This window comes from Camelina sativa, chromosome 4 (assembly GCF_030686135.1).
Source record: "Camelina sativa cultivar CO46 ecotype springtype chromosome 4, ASM3068613v1".
Taxonomy (NCBI): Eukaryota; Viridiplantae; Streptophyta; class Magnoliopsida; order Brassicales; family Brassicaceae; genus Camelina; species Camelina sativa.
The window spans coordinates 24,455,568-24,476,137 of NC_141883.1; the positions used below are offsets into that span (position 1 = coordinate 24,455,568).

At 39.5% G+C, this 20,570-nt stretch overlaps 4 protein-coding genes, 1 long non-coding RNA gene and 1 pseudogene across 6 annotated transcripts; 4 read left to right on the top strand and 2 right to left on the bottom strand.

Moving 5' to 3' along the window:
• The first annotated feature begins 4 nt into the window (after positions 1-4).
• Positions 5-1,907, top strand: LOC104781480 (uncharacterized). The gene is made up of 2 exons (XR_766911.3): positions 5-663; positions 746-1,907. It is a non-coding gene; the product is annotated as an uncharacterized LOC104781480 (long non-coding RNA).
• LOC104781479 (peptidyl-prolyl cis-trans isomerase CYP21-2) lies at positions 802-2,817 on the bottom strand. 2 transcript variants are annotated; one of them, XR_015597092.1, is made up of 8 exons: positions 2,451-2,817; positions 2,287-2,355; positions 2,134-2,203; positions 1,768-1,815; positions 1,641-1,672; positions 1,366-1,548; positions 1,191-1,266; positions 802-1,084 (listed from the first exon to the last, which is right to left on the bottom strand). XR_015597092.1 is itself a non-coding variant. In XM_010506162.3 (8 exons), the coding sequence occupies exons 1-8, from the start codon at positions 2,529-2,531 to the stop codon at positions 946-948; spliced, it is 690 nt and encodes a 229-aa protein (XP_010504464.2). In that variant the 5' UTR covers positions 2,532-2,622; the 3' UTR covers positions 802-945. The 2 variants fall into 2 exon arrangements, 1 of the variants encoding a protein (XP_010504464.2); XM_010506162.3 differs by having other exon boundaries at positions 1,649-1,672; positions 2,451-2,622.
• A 99-nt stretch (positions 2,818-2,916) lies between these two features.
• LOC104784099 (protein RDM16) lies at positions 2,917-4,581 on the bottom strand. The gene has a single exon (XM_019244181.2). It carries the CDS (start codon positions 4,579-4,581, stop codon positions 2,917-2,919), a length of 1,665 nt encoding a protein of 554 aa, XP_019099726.2.
• A 511-nt stretch (positions 4,582-5,092) lies between these two features.
• Positions 5,093-6,443, top strand: LOC104781482 (KIN17-like protein pseudogene; annotated as a pseudogene).
• Positions 6,444-7,826: 1,383 nt separating this feature from the next.
• Positions 7,827-10,907, top strand: LOC147946155 (uncharacterized). The gene is made up of 5 exons (XM_087509512.1): positions 7,827-8,164; positions 8,275-8,863; positions 8,954-9,401; positions 9,568-10,114; positions 10,169-10,907. Exons 1-5 carry the CDS (start codon positions 7,827-7,829, stop codon positions 10,905-10,907), a joined length of 2,661 nt encoding a protein of 886 aa, XP_087365638.1.
• Positions 10,908-12,242: 1,335 nt separating this feature from the next.
• On the top strand, positions 12,243-12,893 carry LOC147946156 (uncharacterized). Its single transcript, XM_087509513.1, has 2 exons — positions 12,243-12,596; positions 12,657-12,893. Exons 1-2 carry the CDS (start codon positions 12,243-12,245, stop codon positions 12,891-12,893), a joined length of 591 nt encoding a protein of 196 aa, XP_087365639.1.
• The last annotated feature ends 7,677 nt before the right edge of the window (positions 12,894-20,570 follow it).

Sequence of the window (20,570 nt, forward strand, 5' to 3'; positions counted from 1 at the left end):
CATTGGAGGTAAAAATTTGAGATGAGCTCAAATAAAATTACACTAAAAAAATAATTACTATATTAATTACATACTTATTAGTGGAGTATATGTAACTAAACAATCTACTCATTAACCAACAATGATCTCATTATTTTGTTGAATCTCTGCAGCAAATCCACATATAATTTGCCTTCCTTTTCGTCAATCGATCGTTTTTTAAGTCTCTTTTTATCATAATATAAGAGCTTCCAATCATAATAGTTGATTCCATCAATGAGTCTCCATATCAAACTTGTAGAAGAAGCGATTCGTTTTTCACGTTTCAAGTCATACACATGAACCACTCCATTGTAACGTTCCTCCTTCTCTCTCACCATTACACACTTGCCGTCGTAAGCCGCAACGTTCCAGCTGTACCTAATCCTCTCTCCCTTCTCATACCGCTTCATTAATTCCACTTGCGATCGTCTGTCAGAATACTCTCAAGGGCATAAATGAAAATGAATTCCTCTCAAGGGCATCTCCCAAAGGTGGAGATGTGAAGCAAATGGGATCCGTGTCCAGATAAGTATTCATATTTGAATTTTTCCGATATATAGGATTTGAGTGATATATAGCATTGCATCATCGCCAGAGACTTGAGATCCAGTCTGAAAAGAATCTCATCGAGGATATTGAAAGGTAGGGTTTTTGCTTTAGTTCTTTGATATGTTTCTTTGTAATAGTGTCTTGCTTAGTTCTGATGATGTTGTAATTTATATAGGCGTAAAGAAACTTGGTTGACACGACATACAAAAAAAAGAAAGAAGACACTATTACTAATTGAAAGGTTTCCTTTTGTATTCTCTACCATTGAGACATGAATTGTAAGTTTTTCTTTTGTATTCTCTTGTTCATTCGGAGGAAGGTTAAAAAAAAAACTCAGACAGAGAGATACAAAAGAAAGAAAACTTGAAGACGATATTACAAAGAAACTTCGCCACTAGCAAAAATAATGACTTTTCCTTTGGGCTCTCCACTATCTTGTCCCTGCGCTTCGATCTTGCGCACTACTTCCATGCCAGACAATACCTTCCCAAACACAACGTGATGTCCGTCCAACCTTTCCCAAAACAGAAATAATTCATTGTCACATTGTTGTCGAAAACAGAATCAAAACAAGATTGAGGATTCCGGAGACAAGCAAACAAATCATCACGCGTGCTTACCAACTCGTGGTGACTGTTGTAATGAAGAACTGTGAACCGTTAGAATCTGGTCCTGAGTTTGCCATTGATAAAATTCCTGAAATCAATTTGCAGACTCAACCCGTAAGTGTTTCGTTGAGTATGTATTGAGTTTATTGGTTACATAAGAGGTAGAGCTTTAGGCTTTAGCGCATACCTGGCCCAGTGTGTTTGAGTTTAAAGTTCTCATCTGCAAATTTATCGCCATAGATGGACTCTCCACCTCGCCCATCGCCTCGTGTAAAATCTCCACCCTGAATCATGAAGCCAGGAATGATCCTATGGAAGATGCTTCCTTTGAAATAAAGAGATTTCCCCATGTTTCCAACTCCTTTCTCTCCTGCACCGGGAGGATAAACATCAAACCAAATTAAAGAGTCTCTTGGCTCAAAACTAAAGACCATGAGTTTTAAAGGGGAAACAAAAGGTTACTTGGCTACCCGTGCAAAGTGCTCGAAAGTTCTCTGCAAAAGAAACCGAGGATTCAGTAAGAAACAACTCAAGGACAAGTAGACAAGACAATTTGAAGGTTTGGTCAACCTAAATTAAAAAAATTTACCTGCAGTTTTAGGAACTATCTTCCCAAACAGACCGATGAGAATGCGTCCTGTACATGACAAGATGCAAATGTTACTATAAACTCTATTTGCATGAGCTGCAGAAAGTTTCTAAAGCTTCAAACAAAGAATTATAGTACCACCTTAACAGACCTACATCACTATCTAATTCTAAGACTAATGTTTTCATACATACACAATGCATCCACTTATATTTATCAAGCAACCGAGCTAATTCCGGAATTTGCAACATCCTCAATCAACTATTTGCATCAAAACAACCAATAGACCCAAATTCACATATAAAAATCAAAACTTCTAAAATTCAAACTCCAACTTAAAATAGAAAAAGGTCGAAACTTTCTTACCAGCTGGTGAACCATTGATCTGAATGTCAAAGTAAACTTTGTGAGTTACTCCTTCTAAATCCTCTCCCACCTCAAAAAACTCAAAAGCCCCAAATTAGAAAACCCTGAATCAAAACTTTATAGACCAAACAAGGCAATGAGTTCCGACCTCACCTGATTAAGCTTAGCATTAACAATCTGCTGCTCACTGACACTAGGATCCGCAACATCAGTCAACTTAATCTAAGAAGCCAAAATTGAATATTCAAGCCATAAACGTAAGTAATCCATAGTTACCCAGATCAAGAAACTATTAAAAAGAAAAATATCAAATTAACCTGAATGAGAGCAAGTGTGACGAAGAGGACGAGAATCCATAAGAGAGTAAGAGAGACCAATTTAGTCGCCGTAATCGCCATTAATCCGTAATCGTAAGAATCAAAGTAGGTTCGTGCTTCTTAGTTTTGGATTTGAGTCAATGAATCTGCAGCAACCCCATCAAAGGCTTAGCCTTTACGTTTACAGAGTAGCAGAAATATTTAAACATATGGTACCCTCATATTTCTAGAAATGTTTCAATATGACCCTATTATAAAACAATCTCCAAGATAGACCCAAAATTCGACGTGAACTAGACTATACAGACTTCCAACTTTTTTTCAACGAATCATTATTTCTCAGTATAACTTTTGAAATATAGGTTTTGAATTTCATTGTTAGTTAGTACCAAGATAAACTTATTACTCAAGAAAAGATGTTAATAAATAGTACCAGAGACATTATAGTACAAAAGGAGGAGGCTTTTTAGTCGTCTGAGTAATTGAGAGCGAGATCCCAGTAGTGGGCAACACCAGCATCCGTGAAAACTTTCTTGGCAGCAGATTCGGTCAAGCACTCTTGTACATGAAACCTATGAAAACTCGATTTCTCAACACTTCCTTGCCAAACCAACCAACACTTGTTTCCACCATTCTCTTCTTCTTCTTCTTCTTCTTCTTCTTCTTCTTCTTCTTCTTCTTCTTCTGCCTCTTTCCAGTTTATACGGTTCAGCATCAGTTTCTTGTATCTGTTTATTGATTTGCTTTTACCCTCAACCACAACAAGACTCATTCCCTCCGTCATCACACTACACCCTGTTAATACGTTCTGTTTTGCATTCATCTCCACTTTGAATCTTGTTTTGGGATGCGACAGCTTCTTGTTGATCTTGTACACCGACACAATCGTCTCAACTCTTGCTGGATCGCCAAAGAGCTTTTTTTCTTTCTTCTCACGTTTCTCTGCAGGAGTTAGCTTCCTCGCAGTGTTCCTGTCAGTGTGAGCCTGTTCACGCTCGGCATGTGCTGCGCGGATCTCTTTCTCAAGCTTGGTTGGGTCTTGGGTTGCTTCAGACGCAAGAACCTTCATTAGGTTGCTCAATTTCACCTTTGGTTTTGGTGGTTCAAGCAACCCTAGTCTAATCATCTCCTGTTTCTGCTTTTCTTTTGCCACACGCCTCAAGGTTCGCAGTTTCTTCTGTTCCTTCTTTGTCAGTTTAAGCAGCTGGGGAGGTGGAGACGCTGCCTCCACAGGTGGCTCTAGGGGAAATGGATGCTCAATGTTACTAGTAATTTTTTCTATCTTGAGATGGCTTTCAGTAATGGCGTCATTGATGAGGATATTTGGATCCGACAGTAACTCAGTAATGGTGTCATTGGTGAGGATCTCTGCATCCCACCACTCAACATGATCTGGGATTGGCATTGGCTCCTCGAGCTTCTCTTTTCTTGGGACAGGTTCAGATGATTCTATCAAGTTTGGATACATATCATCATCCTTTGCCTTTTTCGGATGTGCTTGCTTCACCTTGAAACTCATACGTTTAGGTCTCAAGATCTTGTTTTTATCAATACCGATCCTTGGATCATAATGGTGGGGGTTTTCTTGTGGATCTACTTCCAGTTGAGGTTTAAGAATATGCAAAGCATCGTTCTTGTGTTTGTTGATATTAACCTTCAATGTAATAAGATGGCTTGGTTTAGTCACACTACTAATCACATGTCCATGTTCATCTATCTCTCTTCCAAGTGCATCCACACGTAGAACATGAACATGGGCCTCCTTGGTCGGTTTATGCCCAACAACTGTCTCTGTCGAAACAAATTGACGCATAGAGGCTGCCTGCTCCTGCGCTCGCTTAATAGCTTCAGAGATTACACTAGAAGCTTCCGGTGCAAGAGAAACGGAACCCTCACTGACTTGATCAGCGGCCACATCTTCGAATCTGCTCTTCTCATCACCACAAAATCTAGATATCTTGTTTCGTGCCCTAGCCTCATTATATTCCTCTCTATCTTTCCTCTTACTCATCGGTTGTTTGTCCTTACTTCCTTGGTGAGACCTCTCATGATGCTTAGTCCTATCTCTTTCATCGTCTCGTCGAGGACCACGATCGTCTCGGATGCTCCTGTTAGAGTATCTCTCCTTCATCTTATTCTTATCCATGACGAGACGGTTTAGGGAAATTATATATGAAACGAACGTGAACAAAGGTATTGTTGTTCATATATAGATATAATACATACATCAATATTGTTGATCCTCTAAGTACTCCACCAGGAATTGGAAACTTATCTATTTAATCGTTTCCCTCAGCCGTCTTTCCTTTTTCTTTAATCGTTTTCCCTCTTTCAATATAGTTTTCTTTATTTGCATATTCCCTTATTACGTTATTATACTAATACGTTTGGATGATCAAAAAGCTCCACTTTCTCGAGTTTCAACCCAACTTTATATATAGTAAGATACTTTTATAAATTATTTTATAATTGTAATAACAAGTGTTAGGATTTTGGAAGCCTATAATAACGTTTTAATTTTATTAAAAAGATAAATTTATTAATAGAAAAGCTTTAGCCGTGCATAGCACGGGTTATAATACAAGTATATATACTGTCTATGTAAAAGAGAACACTACCCTAATTTTGCTTAAGAAGTGGCTCTCCCTTATCGCCGGCTCCTTCAATCATCATCTCGATTCTCGGCTCCTTGAATCTTCGTCATACTCTTCTCCATCATACTCCTCTCAATTATAAAGTCAGGTCTCTGTTCTCCTGATCTGAATTGATCAGTTGCGTTACCTAAAAAAAACCCTAGATTTCAATTCCCCAAAAGACCGTAATCTTGTTCGACGAATCCACGAAGAATCGATGGGTAAGAACGAAGTCTTAACCCATAAGGCGATTGCGAATCGAATGAAATCCAAAGGTCTTCAAAAGCTTCGGTGGTATTGTCAGGTGTGTCAGAAACAATGCCGAGACGAGAACGGATTCAAGTGTCATTGTATGAGCGGGTCTCACCAGAGGCAGATGCAAGTCTTTGGCCAGAATCCCACTCGTGTCGTCGATGGTTACTCCGAAGAATTCGAGCGGACGTTTCTCGATCTGATGAGGCGGAGCCACCGTTTCTCTCGTGTCGCCGCCACTGTTGTCTACAGCGAGTATATCAACGATAGCCACCATGTTCATATGAATTCGACTGAGTGGGCGACGTTGACTGAGTTCGTCAAGTAAAGGTTGAAGAGACCCCTAAAGGTTGGTTTATTACTTATATCGATAGAGATTCAGAGACTGTGTTTAAGGAGAGATTGAAGAAGAATAGAGTTAAGAGTGATTTAGCTGAGGAGCAGAAACAAGAGAGGGAGATTCAGAAGCAGATTGAGAGAGCTGCTGTGAAATTGAATGCTGGTCGTTGTGAAGAAGTTGTTGAGGATAATGAAGAATTGAAGTTGAAGAGTGGAGTTAAGGTTGGGTTTTCTCTTGGTGGATGCGTTAAACAGGTTGATGCTACGGGTAAAGAGAGAGTAGTGTTTGAGGATGAAGGGAATGAGAAGGTGGTTGGGAGAGGGGAGAAGAGGAAGAGAAGCGGGGACTCGGGAAGAAGTGATAAGGAGAATAAGAGATCAGCTTTGGATGGCTTGATGAAGGAGGAAGTGAAGAAAAAGGAGAGGATGAATCGTAAAGATTACTGGTTGTTGAAGGGATCATTGTCAAGGTGATGAGTAAGGGATACTATAAGCATAAAGGTGTTGTGAAGAAAGTGATTGATAAGTATGGTGGTGAGATCGAAATGCTTGATTCTAAGCATGTGCACATAGTTTATCAGGAGGAGCTAGAGACGGTGCTTCCACAGGGACTGTGAAGATAGTGAATGGGGCATATTGTGGTTCGAATGCAAGGTTGTTGGGTTTGGATACAGTGAAGTTTTATGCTAAAGTGCAGATTGAGAAAGGTGTATATGATGGAAGAGTCATCGATTCCATTATTTACAAGGACATATGCAAACTTGCTTAGTTAAATCTTTAGACTATGTTGGGCTTTGCGATGCCTTGTATAGAATAGATGTTTTATTTAATCAATTATTCATTTATAGAGAGAGATTTTTTTTTAATTCTTAAAAACAATATTTAATTGTTAGAAGTATTATATTTATATAATCAATTACAAGGAAAATAACATTTTTTTATGTGTTTTGAAGAGAAAACAAAAAGGTTTTGATATTCAAAAAATATGACCTCTCTCTTAATTGAGCAACGCGAGCATGACTTGTCTAAGCTGACAATAGACACATGCTTTGGGAGTTGTGTTACGAAGTGTGTCCGAACCAATGTTGGCAAAGACAGATAAGGCTTGTGTGAGAGGATGGGTATTTAGAGCCGTAAACCGTGGGAAATGGACCCAAGGATACAAGATCGGGCTATACACTTAGTGCGTCCTCTTGTTTTAATAGGTTTAACAAGTGTTTAAGCGGGATCACCAAACGGATCAAAGTTCCACTTAACTCTTTAAGTCTCTTGTCCTTAGCTCCACGGAACCAAGTCAGTGCACAGTAATCAAACAAAGGCATGAGAGAGAATATTCAGTGTTAGATCTCTTTTTAGCTTTTTGAATTTCAAGCACAAAGCAAGTCAGTGCACATTAATCAATCAGTAGATTGTGAAGAACATTGACAATTATGAAATACTTTAAATCAAATTTGTACTAAAGCAAGAAAGTAAGTTGGACTTTAATTAAGAGAGATGACAACTGAGTATGAGGAGAGCTTGAGGAAATGAGAATACTTAAAGGTTAGTTATGTGGTCGTTTAAGTAGTTTACATGTTTGTTGATGCTTAATTAATATAAAATTAGCTTGGATAAAATTATTTTTAACACTTTACAAGAAAATTCGAATTATGTCTTGTAAAAGTCGATAGAAACTAGAGAACCACTGAGGCACACTTGTGCCACTCTCTCTATCTCTATCTCTATCTCTCTATGGCACTATCTAGTGAAACACAGAGACTTGTATCCACTATTTGATATATCAAGGTTAGCAAAATATTGATTACAAAATCAGGACCATTTATTTTGACTGTGGACAGAAATAAAAGCCATGATATACAATTTGTAACATTCAGAACTAACTGATACATGAAGAGTTTGGTAGTATCAAGATTAAGAAAGAGGAACAGCAGATGACATGAAAATACCACCACTAATCCTAAACTTGGGAGTCGCTGGAAGCAAGCAGCTAAGGAAAACTCTCTGATGTTTATAAATTATATTATCTGAAAAGTTTAACCTGAACCTTGAAAACAAAACAAGATTCTCTTGAGGCGACTTTTAAGGCGATTAGTTTCTTTAACCCTAATTGCCGACGGCCTCCGGCCTCATGCCGGAGATGAAAATTTATCAAATGGCAAAGCGTAAGAAGAAGAAGGGATCATCTCCCGCTACCCCCCGTCCTAAATCTGTAATTCCGGGCACATCGAAGTTTGCTCGTCTCTCTGCTTTGGCTGGAATCCCGCAGAAGACAGTCGTAATTGATAGCCCTCCTACCGTAGAAGAAGCTGTCGAAGATTCCTCTGTTGAGTGCGGGGAAACCGCATCAGGAGTCCCGCAAATCGCTGGAGTTCCGGACAAAGCAGATCTCACTATGACCCCTGGTCTACAGTGTACCACCTCTCTTCCTGAGATTTCTCAAACTGCTCAGATTGAAGCCGCAACTGTATCCGTTGAGACTGTAGTCTCCGGGTCCGTAGCTAAGGAGAAGGGATAAACAGTTACTGTTACCCTTCTGAGCAAAGCAGAAACGGTTATATCTACAGAGAAGGTTAAGCTTGCTCTGGAAAAAAATGGTCTAGTCTCCTCAAGGACGACCTGGAGGAAATCGGTACACCAGCACAACACATCACAGGAGTTCCTTTCATCCTCATTCCTAATGATAATATCGAAGCTGCGAAGGATGAGTTTAAAGAATTTGTGTTTGCTCAGTTCCATGGGAACTACCCAGATATGGGAAGGGTAATAGGGGTGGTTAATGCAATATGTGCAAGGCAAGGTCCTCGTATCTTTGTTCACAACGCCGGCCCAGGAGCTTTTTTGTTGCGAGTAACCAATCCAAGAACCCGAGCAATTCTCCTCAGCCGCCATATGTGGAACATTGCAGGACACCCAATGTTTGTCTCTCCTTGGTCACCAGAGTTTGAGCCAAATGCAGCTAAAATCACCTCAGCAGCGATTACAGCTGAATTCCGAGGGATACCATATCTCCTGTTTAATAAACAGAGTCTGAGTAGAATTGCTACAGCAGTAGGGAAACCTATTGCGTTAGCTCCAGAAACAGAGAGAAAGGAGAATTTTGATGTGGCTAAAATCCTGGTCAGGGTGGACCTCACTAAGGATCTCCCCACAAAGCTCATCATGGGACTGTCTTCAGGACGGGAATTCGAAGTCTCAGTTACATATCCTTGGCTCCCTTCCAAATGTCAAGAGTGTCATGCTTATGGTCATGATAGAAGTTGGTGTCCATCATGGCTGTAGGTGCCTCCCTTAAACAGACGAAGGAAGATAAGATCTCGTAGCAGACCGAGGAGTAACAGACGGTCCCGCCAGGGCAGATCCCCGGGAGTAACCTGGAAAGTCAAGGAAGGGTCTAAATCAGACAAAGAATCCGGGATAAAAATGATTGAAGATCGAGAGATACCTTCCCAGGAATCGGGTCCTTCAGTGGAATTAAGTCACTCTGATGGAATCCAACATAATACCATAGAGACAAAGTCATGTGAGAGGGGAAAACTTATTCTGCCGGAGGATGGGATAAATGCTTTAGGATGTAGTCAGCAGACAGATAACCCAACCCTCACTAAAGAAAAGGATAACTCGGACTTGGCAGATAAGGAGAAGGTTCATGAGCAAGCGAATAGCTCTGTCAAGATAGGGGAAGATAATGAAGCTCCGTTTATTCTGGTTTCTCGCCGGAAGAGTGGTCGTAAGGCCACACTGCCCCAGTAGTACAACATTATATATGTTTTTTGTGTGGAATATAAGAACTCTTAATAGTAACAGACGTCAGGACTCAACGAAAGAATGGATTAACATCCATAAGCCACTTTTTGGAGCGTTCTGAGAAACGCATCTGCAACCTATAAACGCAGATCGGATATTAAGGGGTATTCCTGTTGGATGGAAAGTTTTTGGGAATTTTGATCACCATGCTACAACCAGAATTTTCTTGGTATGGGATCCATCAGTCAATCTGGTGGTGTATAAAGTGTCGGCGCAGCAGGTAACATGCGGTATCTATATTGAGACTTATAGTATCAGTCTCACTGTAACTTTTGTTTATGCGTATAACACGTCGGAAGAAAGACAGCAACTCTGGGAGGAACTGACTTGGATGAATGATAATACTCCAGTTACGAGGCATCCCTGGGCAGTTGTAGGGGATTTTAATCAAATACTCAGAAGCTCACACCACTCAGAACACCTCTCCCAGAATGTGGACACTACGGGAATGAATGATTTCAACTTAGCTATGCAAGAAGCTGAACTGTTTGAGGCTCAAGCAAAAGGGCTTCCTTTCACTTGGTGGAATAATCAAGAAGAGAACCCTACATCCAAGAGGATCAATCATGCTTTTATAAACAATTCTTGGTTCTTGCAGTTCCCAGGTTCTTATGCAGATTTCCTACCTCCTATGCAGTCAGATCACGCAGCTTGCCTCTTCCAATAGCCTTCTATTCAACGAGTGGTTAGGAAGCCATTCAAGTTTTTTAACCACGTAATTGACCACCATGACTATCAGGAAGTTGTGAGGCAAGCATGGAACTCTCAGACGATAGTAGGATCTTCTCAGTTTAAGCTTGTAAGGTCCCTCCGTCTGCTGAAACCAGTGATCAGGGGATTGAATAAGCAGCACTTTAGTGGCATTACAGCACGAGTAAAACATCAAGCTGAAAAAGTTCCAATTCTGCAAAGAAACATTCTATCAAACCCTAATCCTCAATCCGTAAGAGAAGAGCATCAAGTCAGGGAGCAATGGCAATTTCTTATGAAGGCAGAGGAAAAGTTCTTTAAGCAAAAATCTCGTGCCAATTGGATGAATCTAGGGGACAGGAACACGGCGTATTTCCATAAGACTACGTCCCAAAGAAATTCACGAAATCATATCCACTATTTGGTAGACTCAGAGGATAGACGCATAGTGGAGCATAGAGAGATCAAAGACCATGCGGTTGAGTATTTCCAAGGGATAGTGGGATGCACTGATATGTCAACTTCTCCTATCACAAAACACGAACTGCAGGACTTGTTACCATTCAGATGTGATGATGTTCAATGTACAGAGTTGAAGAAAATGGTCTCAGCTGAGGAGATAAAAGAGGCTGTATTTGCAATGCCACTAGATAAGAGTCCCGGACCAGATGGTTTCTCCATTGAGTTCTACCGTGCAACCTGGAACACCATTGGGATGGATGTTATCTTTGCGGTGTAGGAATTTTTTCGAAATGGTCGGATGCTACGGGATGTGAACAATACCGCCATCACTCTTATCCCAAAGGTACCAGAAGCATGCAAGTTAGGAGATTATAGACCAATAAGTTGTTGCAATCTGATTTATAAAATCATATCAAAGATCATTGCCAACAGACTAAAGCCTCTCCTTCAAGCATGTATTAGTCCAAATCAAGTCGCCTTTCTTAAAGGAAGAAGCCTTGGAGAGAATGTCCTACTTGCTTCAGAGTTAATTCGAAATTATCAGAAGGAGGATTGCCCAAAAAGCTGCATGCTAAAAGTAGACATCAGAAAGGCTTTTGATACAGTTTGTTGGGATTTCGTTTTAAAGGTTCTCGAGGCTCAAAACTTCCCTCCAATATTTTGTACATGGGTAAAGGAATGTATTACTTCCCCTCGGTTCTCTGTTTCTATTAATGGGGAATTAGCAGGTTTCTTCCCAGGAAAGAAGGGGCTTCGCCAAGGGGACCCACTCTCACCGTATCTCTTCATTATGGTGATGGAGGTCTTGTCAAAATTACTGGAAAGAGATGCAGTACAAGGAAAATTCAGGCTTCACCCCTTATGCTCCTCCCCTGTGGTAACTCATCTCCTCTTTGCAGATGACTTGTTGATATTCTCTGATGGTGCAAGACACTCACTTTCTGGTATTGCTGGAACAATGTCTCACTTTAAGCAAATCAGTGGTTTAGACGTAAACCAGGCAAAATCTGAACTTTTCTTTGGGGGCTATACTGACATCCAAGTAGAAGTACTAAGTGCTTTGCAAGGTATAAAGGTTGGTACCTTTCCTACCCGGTATCTAGGATTACCCCTGAATCCTGCACGTATTTCATTTGCAACTCTGCAACCTTTTATTGAGAAAATCACCCATAAGTTACATGCTTGGACGGCAAAATTTCTATCTTTTGCTGGGAAGATAAGGCTTATCTCTTCGGTTATATATGGCATGGTGAATTTTTGGAGTGCAGTGTTTAATCTCCCCAAAAGATTTTATGAAAAGGTTGATTCATTGTGTGCGGCTTTCCTCTGGAAAAACAAAGTAACAACGGCTGTGGGAGCAAGAGTCGCTTGGAAGGATGTTTGTAAACCCAAAAAAGAAGGTGGGCTTGGAATTCGCAGATTGGATGAATTTGCAATGGTGTTCCAGCTCAAGCTCATTTGGAACCTATTTACAAATTCGGGTTCTCTATGGGTGGCATGGATTAAAGGTAATATACTCCAAAGGAAGAGTTTCTGGACCATTCAGGACAATCCACGACTCTCCAGAACTATTAAAGGTATGATCTCTCTGAGGCAGTAGATAACAGAGTTTATGAAGTGTGAAGTGAGGAATGGTCTTAGTATATCCTTTTGGCATGATAACTGGACAAAACATGGTCCTCTGATAAGCTTCATTGGAAGTAATGGGACACGGTCACTGCGAGTAAGGAAAGAGGCACTTGTCGCTGATGTAGTCAGAAATGGGAGTTGGTGGATGTCGGGAGCTAGATCGGAAGAGCAACAACAGCTAATGATCACCTTGACAACGATCACTCCACCGGACATTCTCAAGGGCCCCGATGTATATCTCTGGCGTCGGAACTCAGGTACCTTTGCTGATTTTTTATCTTCCAAGGATACTTGGGACCAACTACGTGTACACTCTCCGTTAGTACCATGGAACAAGGTGCTTTGGTTTAAGGAAGGGGTACCCCGATACACTTTCATCCTATGGTTACACTAAAAGAGCGACTGCCTACGAGTGACAGGCTGCGAGCATGGGGCCTTAATATCCCTTCAGCTTGTGTGCTTTGTTCTGACGGAATCGAAACCCACAACCACCTTTTCTTTGAATGCTCTTTCTCTGCAAGGGTTTGGCAATCTTTTGCTTCGAGAATCTGGAGAAATCCACCGTCAACACTCCATTCAATCACGAGTTGGATTCTGCAGACCAGGACCCCCGCTGCAACAGATGCCGTGGTAATTGCCAAGTTAGTTCTTCAATCAGCTTGTTATCTAATTTGGCGTGAACGAAATGCCAGGATCTTCACCTCCACCACCTCACAAAGTTCAGCAGTGCAAGCAGCTATGGATCAAACTATCCGAAATCGACTCATAACCATTCTAGGATTTCTTCTTGCTTTCTATTTTGGATGTATTTCATTTCCTTTCTAGTTTTCAGTCTCTTCCTCTCCAGTATTTGTATTCTCATTTTTGTACAGAAAAAATCAGAAAATGGTATAAAATTTAACCTTTTACCAAAAAAACAAAAAAAACAAAACAAGATTCTCATCAAGGGCCTTGACAAGGTAAAAGGAACACTAAGTTTAACAATCCATCGGAGCAATCAAAGCAGGTGGAATGAGAATAATAAACACATGTCTATTGCACCGTTCTTCTTCGGCACAGTAAATCTCTGGAAACGATTTCTACTACACGAAAGACCAAACTTAACTACTTTCTCTCCGTAATAACTGGATGCTACTTAAACATTTTTTTGGATAAAAAGACTGTATCTTTATGTGGAGACATTTTATCGAGCACCTGGTATGCAGAACAAGTTTGGGTGATACTAAGTCAAATTCTCAAACAACTCAGCATCGCTTTGAATTCCCCGGTCACCCTGATGACCCTCTGCACTGCTGCAACATTTCTGAAGCTGAAAAAAATTTAAGTCGGAGACAATATTCAACCAAAGGTCTTCCACACCATTTGAGTCATCGTTACAGAGCAATGAAGGTTGTTGAATCGTATCAGTGATCTGTCATGTTTCTTCTTCCTCAATTGAATCTTTCTCCGTAGTTAACTCGATCGTCTCCTTCAATCTTGTCTACTTCCATCGATTCTATATGTCTCTTGATCGATTCTCTCGTAAAAAGAAAACAAAGGTTGTCTGAAAATTACTACATGCACCAACTGTAATTGAATACTAGCTGTCAGCAGAAAAAACCAAACACGGACACCCAGATAACAGAACAATTCTATATAACACAACACACACTACATGCTGATGATTGCGCAAATTCTCATTAGGTTTTGGTTGGTTGTTCTTAGCAGCGATGGCTATTATTCATTGTCGCATAAATTTGGTCGAATGAAAGAGAACCCAAAAAAAAAAAAAAAAACTCTTTGGGCCCTTTGGCTTATGGGCTCAGTTTCCTTTAAACACCTAGGAGCCCAAATATAGGTCTAGTTTCAAATTTCAATTAAACTACCCCGACGCGGATGGAAAAATGGCTTTTTCATACCTGGACAATTATAATATGTTCGATTCATATATCAGACTATTGGGTGTGCTTAAATATTCATTGACTTTTAAAATATTTGAATTGCATATCTAGACTTATGATTTTGTGTTTAAATATACAAAAACGTGATTAATTACTAACTTTGTTAATTTCTCCGTCAAGTCAATCTGACGTGGATTCCATGTGTATAAAGATAGCCAAACGACGTTGTTTAAAAATAAAATTAATATTGTTAAAACACCAAAAGCATTCTCACAATTCATTCTCTCAGTTTCATCGTTCACAATTACAATCTTCGTCTCTCTCTCGCTCTCCTTCAATTTGTTCCCAACATGGAAACTACTAGACCGATAATCACCTTTCATGCTCATGCAATTCCTACTCCTCCCTTCTGTGGCCTTTTAAACATTGTCATCATCTTAAGCAGTCGTAAACAATCTCATAGTATTGTTTTCCCAATCCTTCCTCAGATCCATCTCAAGCTATGAAGCTTCGCCCCCAGTATGTACATCAAGTCATACACAACCGGTTCTATGATTTCATCTTGTCCCGTCAAATCGTCGATCGCATTCTCCTTGAAGCCCAAAACAACCAAGTTGCCAACTCTCCTTTGTTCATGGTTTTGTCCTTTGAGGTTACCGACACGGCTTCCCACGGCGTACATCTCGTCCTAAAATACCAAGTCGCTTATCCGCTTTCATTAGAACACAAATTAAGTAATGTAAAAAAATGGATAAAGTAAAATTTACCAATTTTTTTTTAACATCTAGTTAAAGCTAATTATATTTTAATTGTAGGTATGTCAAACGACAACTTTAAGATTGGCCCATGCATACAAACCATATTTATGAAGGAAAAAAAGAAATCAAATTGCAATGTGAAAAGCCAGTGCAATCCACATTTCAAAAATGCATGGACTTAGTTGATAACCTCATTTTTTAACCCATGAATACCTATTCTTATACAATGAATACAATAACCAAACATTGAGTGGACTTTAATGTTTCTAAACAGTCACTTTTTCTCACATCAGAATGATGTGTGGATTAAAGTAAGAACTGTTGTTTGCAACCTACTGCTCTGAATACTCTTGGAAGATGGATTTTGAAGAACGTTTGAATGTTTTTTTAAATATAAAATGAAGATTTGAATGTTTGAATGTTTTAAGGTCTGAATGAACATAAAATAAAGATATTGAATGTTTTAACGTTTTTTCAAAGGAAGATTACTCACTACTTGTTAAGGATCTTAAGTCTCGTTTCAAATTATCTCTAAAATAAAGTGCTATCATATGCAATACCTTCTTAAGCTCATCCAGCTTTGCAAGATATATTTGTTAAGCTTCATTCTATAAGTTTAAATTATATATTATTATTAATATTTAATTGATATAGTTAAGTTTGATTCAATAATATTACATTAGTAATGTTTTAATTAATACAATGTTATTAAATATTAGAAAATTGGAGTTTACTAAAAAAATTAGATTTCAATATTTTGTTAGAAATATTTATATTTATTACTGTAATATTTATGGTTTTTTAATAATAATAATAATTATTATAGATTTTATATATAAGTAATTAATACAATAAGAGATGTTTTGACCAAAAAAATAAGTACAACTAAATATGTTTAAGATATAATTTGATATATTTAAAATTATTAATGAGATATTCTCTAATTTAGAGCAATACCTTACGTAATTATTTACCAACATAAATTTCACTAAAAAAGTAGTAATATTATATTATTGAGAAACTTAATTACACTAAATAGTAATATTTTATAATATTGAGAAACTTAATTATCTCACCATTAGAGGTAAAAATTTGAGATGAGCTTTCAAATAAAATTACACTAAAAATATCATTACTATATTAATTACATACTTATTAGTGGAGTATATGTAACCAAACAATCTACTCATTAACCAACAATGATCTCATTATTTTGTTGAATCTCTGCAGCAAATCCACATATAATTTGCCTTCCTTTTCGTCAATCGATCGTTTTTTTGTAAGGTTTAGCTCAAAGAAAACACAATGTGCACTGAATGATTTGACGTTATTCATACTCGTTCAATGCCTTTTTATAGACTTACAAAAGCTGAAGCAAATAACTGACTCCACTAACTCAACTACTAACTAGTTTTACGGAAATAGAAACTTGACCAAGTAAACTATAGAGAACAAGTCTCCTTATTGCTAGACTTGCGGAAACAACTAAAACACGCATTCCAAAAGCTTCTCTAATCCTCTGAAACGTTGCATCCTCATCGGCTTAGTCATGATATCAGCGAGCTGCTCCTCGGTTTTGTAGTATTCCAGCTTAATAACTCCTTCTTTAACCAAATCCCTTAGAAAGTGATAGTGAACCCTGATGTGCTTCGACTTACCGTGTAACACAGCATTCTTGGACAAGTTGATGGTTGAAGTATTATCACACAACAACACCATTTCTCCTCCTTGATTGTAACCAATCTCTTTCAGAATTCTTCCCATCCACACAGCTTGACAAGCAGAAGTTGATGCTGCAACCTACTCTGCCTCGGTAGTTGAGAGTGTCACGATAGGCTGCTTTCGTGACGACCATGCAACAGCTCCTCCTCCCATTAAAAACACATACCCTGATGTGCTCTTGCTATCATATATGTCCCCAGCATAGTCACTGTCTGTGTAACCAACAAGCCATGTTCTTCCCTCTTTCTTGTACCAGATTCCAAACCCCATGGTGCCTTTCAGATACCACATGATTCGTTTTACCACAGCAAATTGTAACTGTGTGGCATTGGCCATGAAACGACTGACGAGACACACCACGAACATGAGATCAGGATGCGTTGCCGTTAAGTACATCAAGCTTCCCACCATTTGTTTGTAAAGAGTTGAATCAACCTTCACACCCGTCTCATCTCGGCAAAGTCTCTGACCAGGAACAATTGGATTGCAGACAGCATTGAAATTCTGCATTCCAAACCTTTCGATGACCTCCGCTGCATACTTTCTTTGAAAAATAAAGATACCATCATCCTTTTGCACTACTTCTATTCCAAGAAAATACCTCATTCTCCCTAAATCAGTCATGTCGAATTCCTTTTTCATGGACTGCTTGAACTCAGCTAACAACTCCTCATCATCACCAGTAAAGAGCAAATCATCAACATAAATACTAACAATGAGTATTTTACCTCCTTTGCGCTTGATGAACAGAGTTTGCTCGTTGATGCTGCTCTCAAAGCCTGCTTTGATGAAGTAAGCTTCTATACGACTAAACCAAGCTCGTGGTGCTTGTTTTAGTCCGTATAAAGCTTTATGCAGCTTATAGAACATGTGCTCTTTCCCGTTTACCTCATAGCCTTGAGGTTGCTCCACATAAACATCTTCCTGCAATTCTCCATGTAAGAAGGCAGACTTGACATCTAATTGATGAATTCCCCATCCTCGATGAGCAGCTAAAGCAATGATCATCCTCACTGTATCCATTCTAGCCACATGTGTAAAGACTTTCGTGTAGTCAATCCCATATTCTTGTCAATAACCCTTCGCCACGAGCCGAGCTTTGAATTTGTCAACCTCTCCCTGCTCATTAAGCTTGGTCTTGTAGATCCACTTTACGCCAATCGCTTTGGCTGCAGCTGGAAGCTCCACCAGAGACCATGTAATGACCCTCACCAAGGAGTGAAATTCGAAATGAAAATCCATGGGCCAAGGTCGAGTAAAGGACATGGAATTAAGCCAAAGGAGGAAGGAAGAAGAATTACAGAAGTAATGTCCGGAAAATTCTGAACAAGTTGGAAGATGGCCAATGGTACCACGTACCATGTACTGACCAGGACGTGTCGTCCGTACCATACGTACCATCCGGGACGTACCATATGTACCATGCAGGACGAGCTGTACATACTGCCCGGGACGTACCAACTGTACCGGCTAGGACGTACTGTCTGTACTGACCGAGACGTACCATCCGTACAGTCCGGGATGTACTGTCCGAAATGTCCGAAAGTTGCCGAAAGGACCAATGGTGGCCATGAGCGGGGAGAATGGTCCGGGTAACGCCGAAAGAGCCTAAAACGTTCAAGCGATGACCGAAGAGGTAAGCGGACGTGGACGTTGGACGATGGACGAGAGAAGGACCATGGGAGAAAAGTTTGTCTTTTAAGAAATTGACCAATGAGAAGACATGCATTCATGCAGAGACAAAGTGGGAGAATTAAATGGAATGGCGCGAGCCCATTGGGGCGTGAGTCACACGCGCCACATGCATCCAAAATTTTGTCATTTGTCGATTTCCACTAAGGAGAAGAAGGAGAGCCTCTCGCCTATAAATAGACCATTTGCGATTGAGAGAAGGAAGTTTTCTCATTTCTCTCCCAAACTCTTGCCAGTTTAAAACTCAAAAGATTTTTCTCTCAAATCCAAGAGAGAAATATAAAGAGAAATCGCCTTGAGAGAGTGGAGTAGCGAGTGTGAGTTAAGGGAGAAGCAAAGAAGGAGTCTTTGGAAAGAAGGTGTGGCTTTCGCCGAGTCTTTGAGCTGCGGATCAAGAGGAGACCAAGGGGCGCTTAGCGGTTGGAGCTAAGGGAAGAGAGATCTGATCAAGTGGTGCAGTGAAATCCGAGTTTCCATCATCGGCATAAAGGGTGAGTGCTGCGGTAATGCATGCATGTAAAGTTAGTTTAATTTTGTTGCATGCGGTTCATGGTAGGCTTTATGAGAAGATAACCATGTGAAAGTGAGTTCTATGGTAAGGCATGTAGAGTAGTTGCATGTTGATTTTAGTTTAAAATCGGTTGCATGCATTCATGGTAGGATTTATGATAAATCACCATGCGCAAATAAGTACATGCATTGATCTCACCTAAGAATTGGTTAAATGGTAATCCGATTGCATTTTAAGGAAACGGTGGACTTAAAATTTGGTGAGAAGGTTTACATGCATCATGTGACTTAGCGATTTGTTTTATTAGCATAACTTGCTTAATAAACCGGTTGCATGCATGAAAGGAGATAGGATGTTTGCAATTTTATTTGCATATTTTCGGTTAAGGTTAGTCGTTGCTAATTAACTTAACGCATGTTAAGTTTAAAACCGAATTTTGTTGCATGCGCATTTTTAAATGAGATTTACTTAGTTAAATCATATCATTTTGGCATGCGGATGGTTGAGTGTTTGCTTAAGTGAATTTAAGCATTTACATGCATATTTTAATCTTAAGATCTTTGAATTTATCATTCTCGATCTTGTTGATTTTGCATGTGCTCTTGCATGAATGTTCTTGCTTGTTTGCTTGATTTTTCTTGCTTGAGTTAAGGGGTTTAAACTGGTTGCATGTATTTATTTAATCTTAAGATCTTTGAATTTACATTCTCGTTCTTGTTGATTATTGCATGTTGTACCGCATGATTGTTCTTGCTTGTTGGCTCGACTTTCTTGCTTGAAGTGGTTGTAAGTGTGTTTAGCAAGTCTCTTGAATTTGTTTCTTGAGTCTTAGCTAAAAGAAGTAGAGTCGATATTTCTGGTTCCGTATGTATGTGCGTGTCTCGCAAGAAGTTTCAAACCACTTACGCGAGACACAGTCACGGCTAACTAGCTATTAGCGTGACCGTTACATGACAATGTAACTTTGGTGAATCTCTGCTGGTTACCTTTGTGGTTTCAGCATGGGAGCTCATGTTGGTTACCGGGAAGGTTTCAACATGGGTAGTGTGGAGGAACGGAACAGATTATCGAAAGGCCCTAGGTGAAGGAGTCTAGGATGTCAAGAGTCCCTTGTACTATTCTAGTTATCCTTACTTCTCGTGTGGTGTTGTTAAGAGTCTAAAGTGTCCAAGAGATCCTTGTTCCTTTAGTCGTCTTTTCTTTGGTTTGCGAGTCTAGGTCTTCAGGATGGAGTCGTGTGGCTTTAACCTCACTCGCTTGTTTTTTATTGTTTTGTTGTTGGCTTGCATGTTGATAGCTTCGTCTTGCATGTTGATAGCTTAGTCTTGCATAGTGTTGCTTAGACTTATTATTGTAGGCTTGTTTGCCTTGTTGTTGTTTTGCTTCCGCTATAGCTTCTGTTGTGTAGCTTTGATGACTTGCCTTGCTTGTTTGTTTTACTTGCTTGGGGTAGTCGGGTTGGGGAAGTAGTATCCTGTTTAGGATGAAAGGGGTACCCAGGCTCACTGAGTAATCTTAGATTACTCATGATATTACTTTTGTCTTGCAGGGAAGCCTAAGTGAGTCTAGAGCCGGAGCAAGCTTTAGGGTACCAGATAGGGTTTTTCTTGTGTTTCTTGCAAAACCCTATGTTTTTATAAACAATTATCCGGCTATCTTTTGTATATTGCTTTAATGTTTTTGTTTTCAAATGCAAAGAACTATTGAAGTAATATACATTCGATTTTACAAAGGCATGGCAAGTTGCA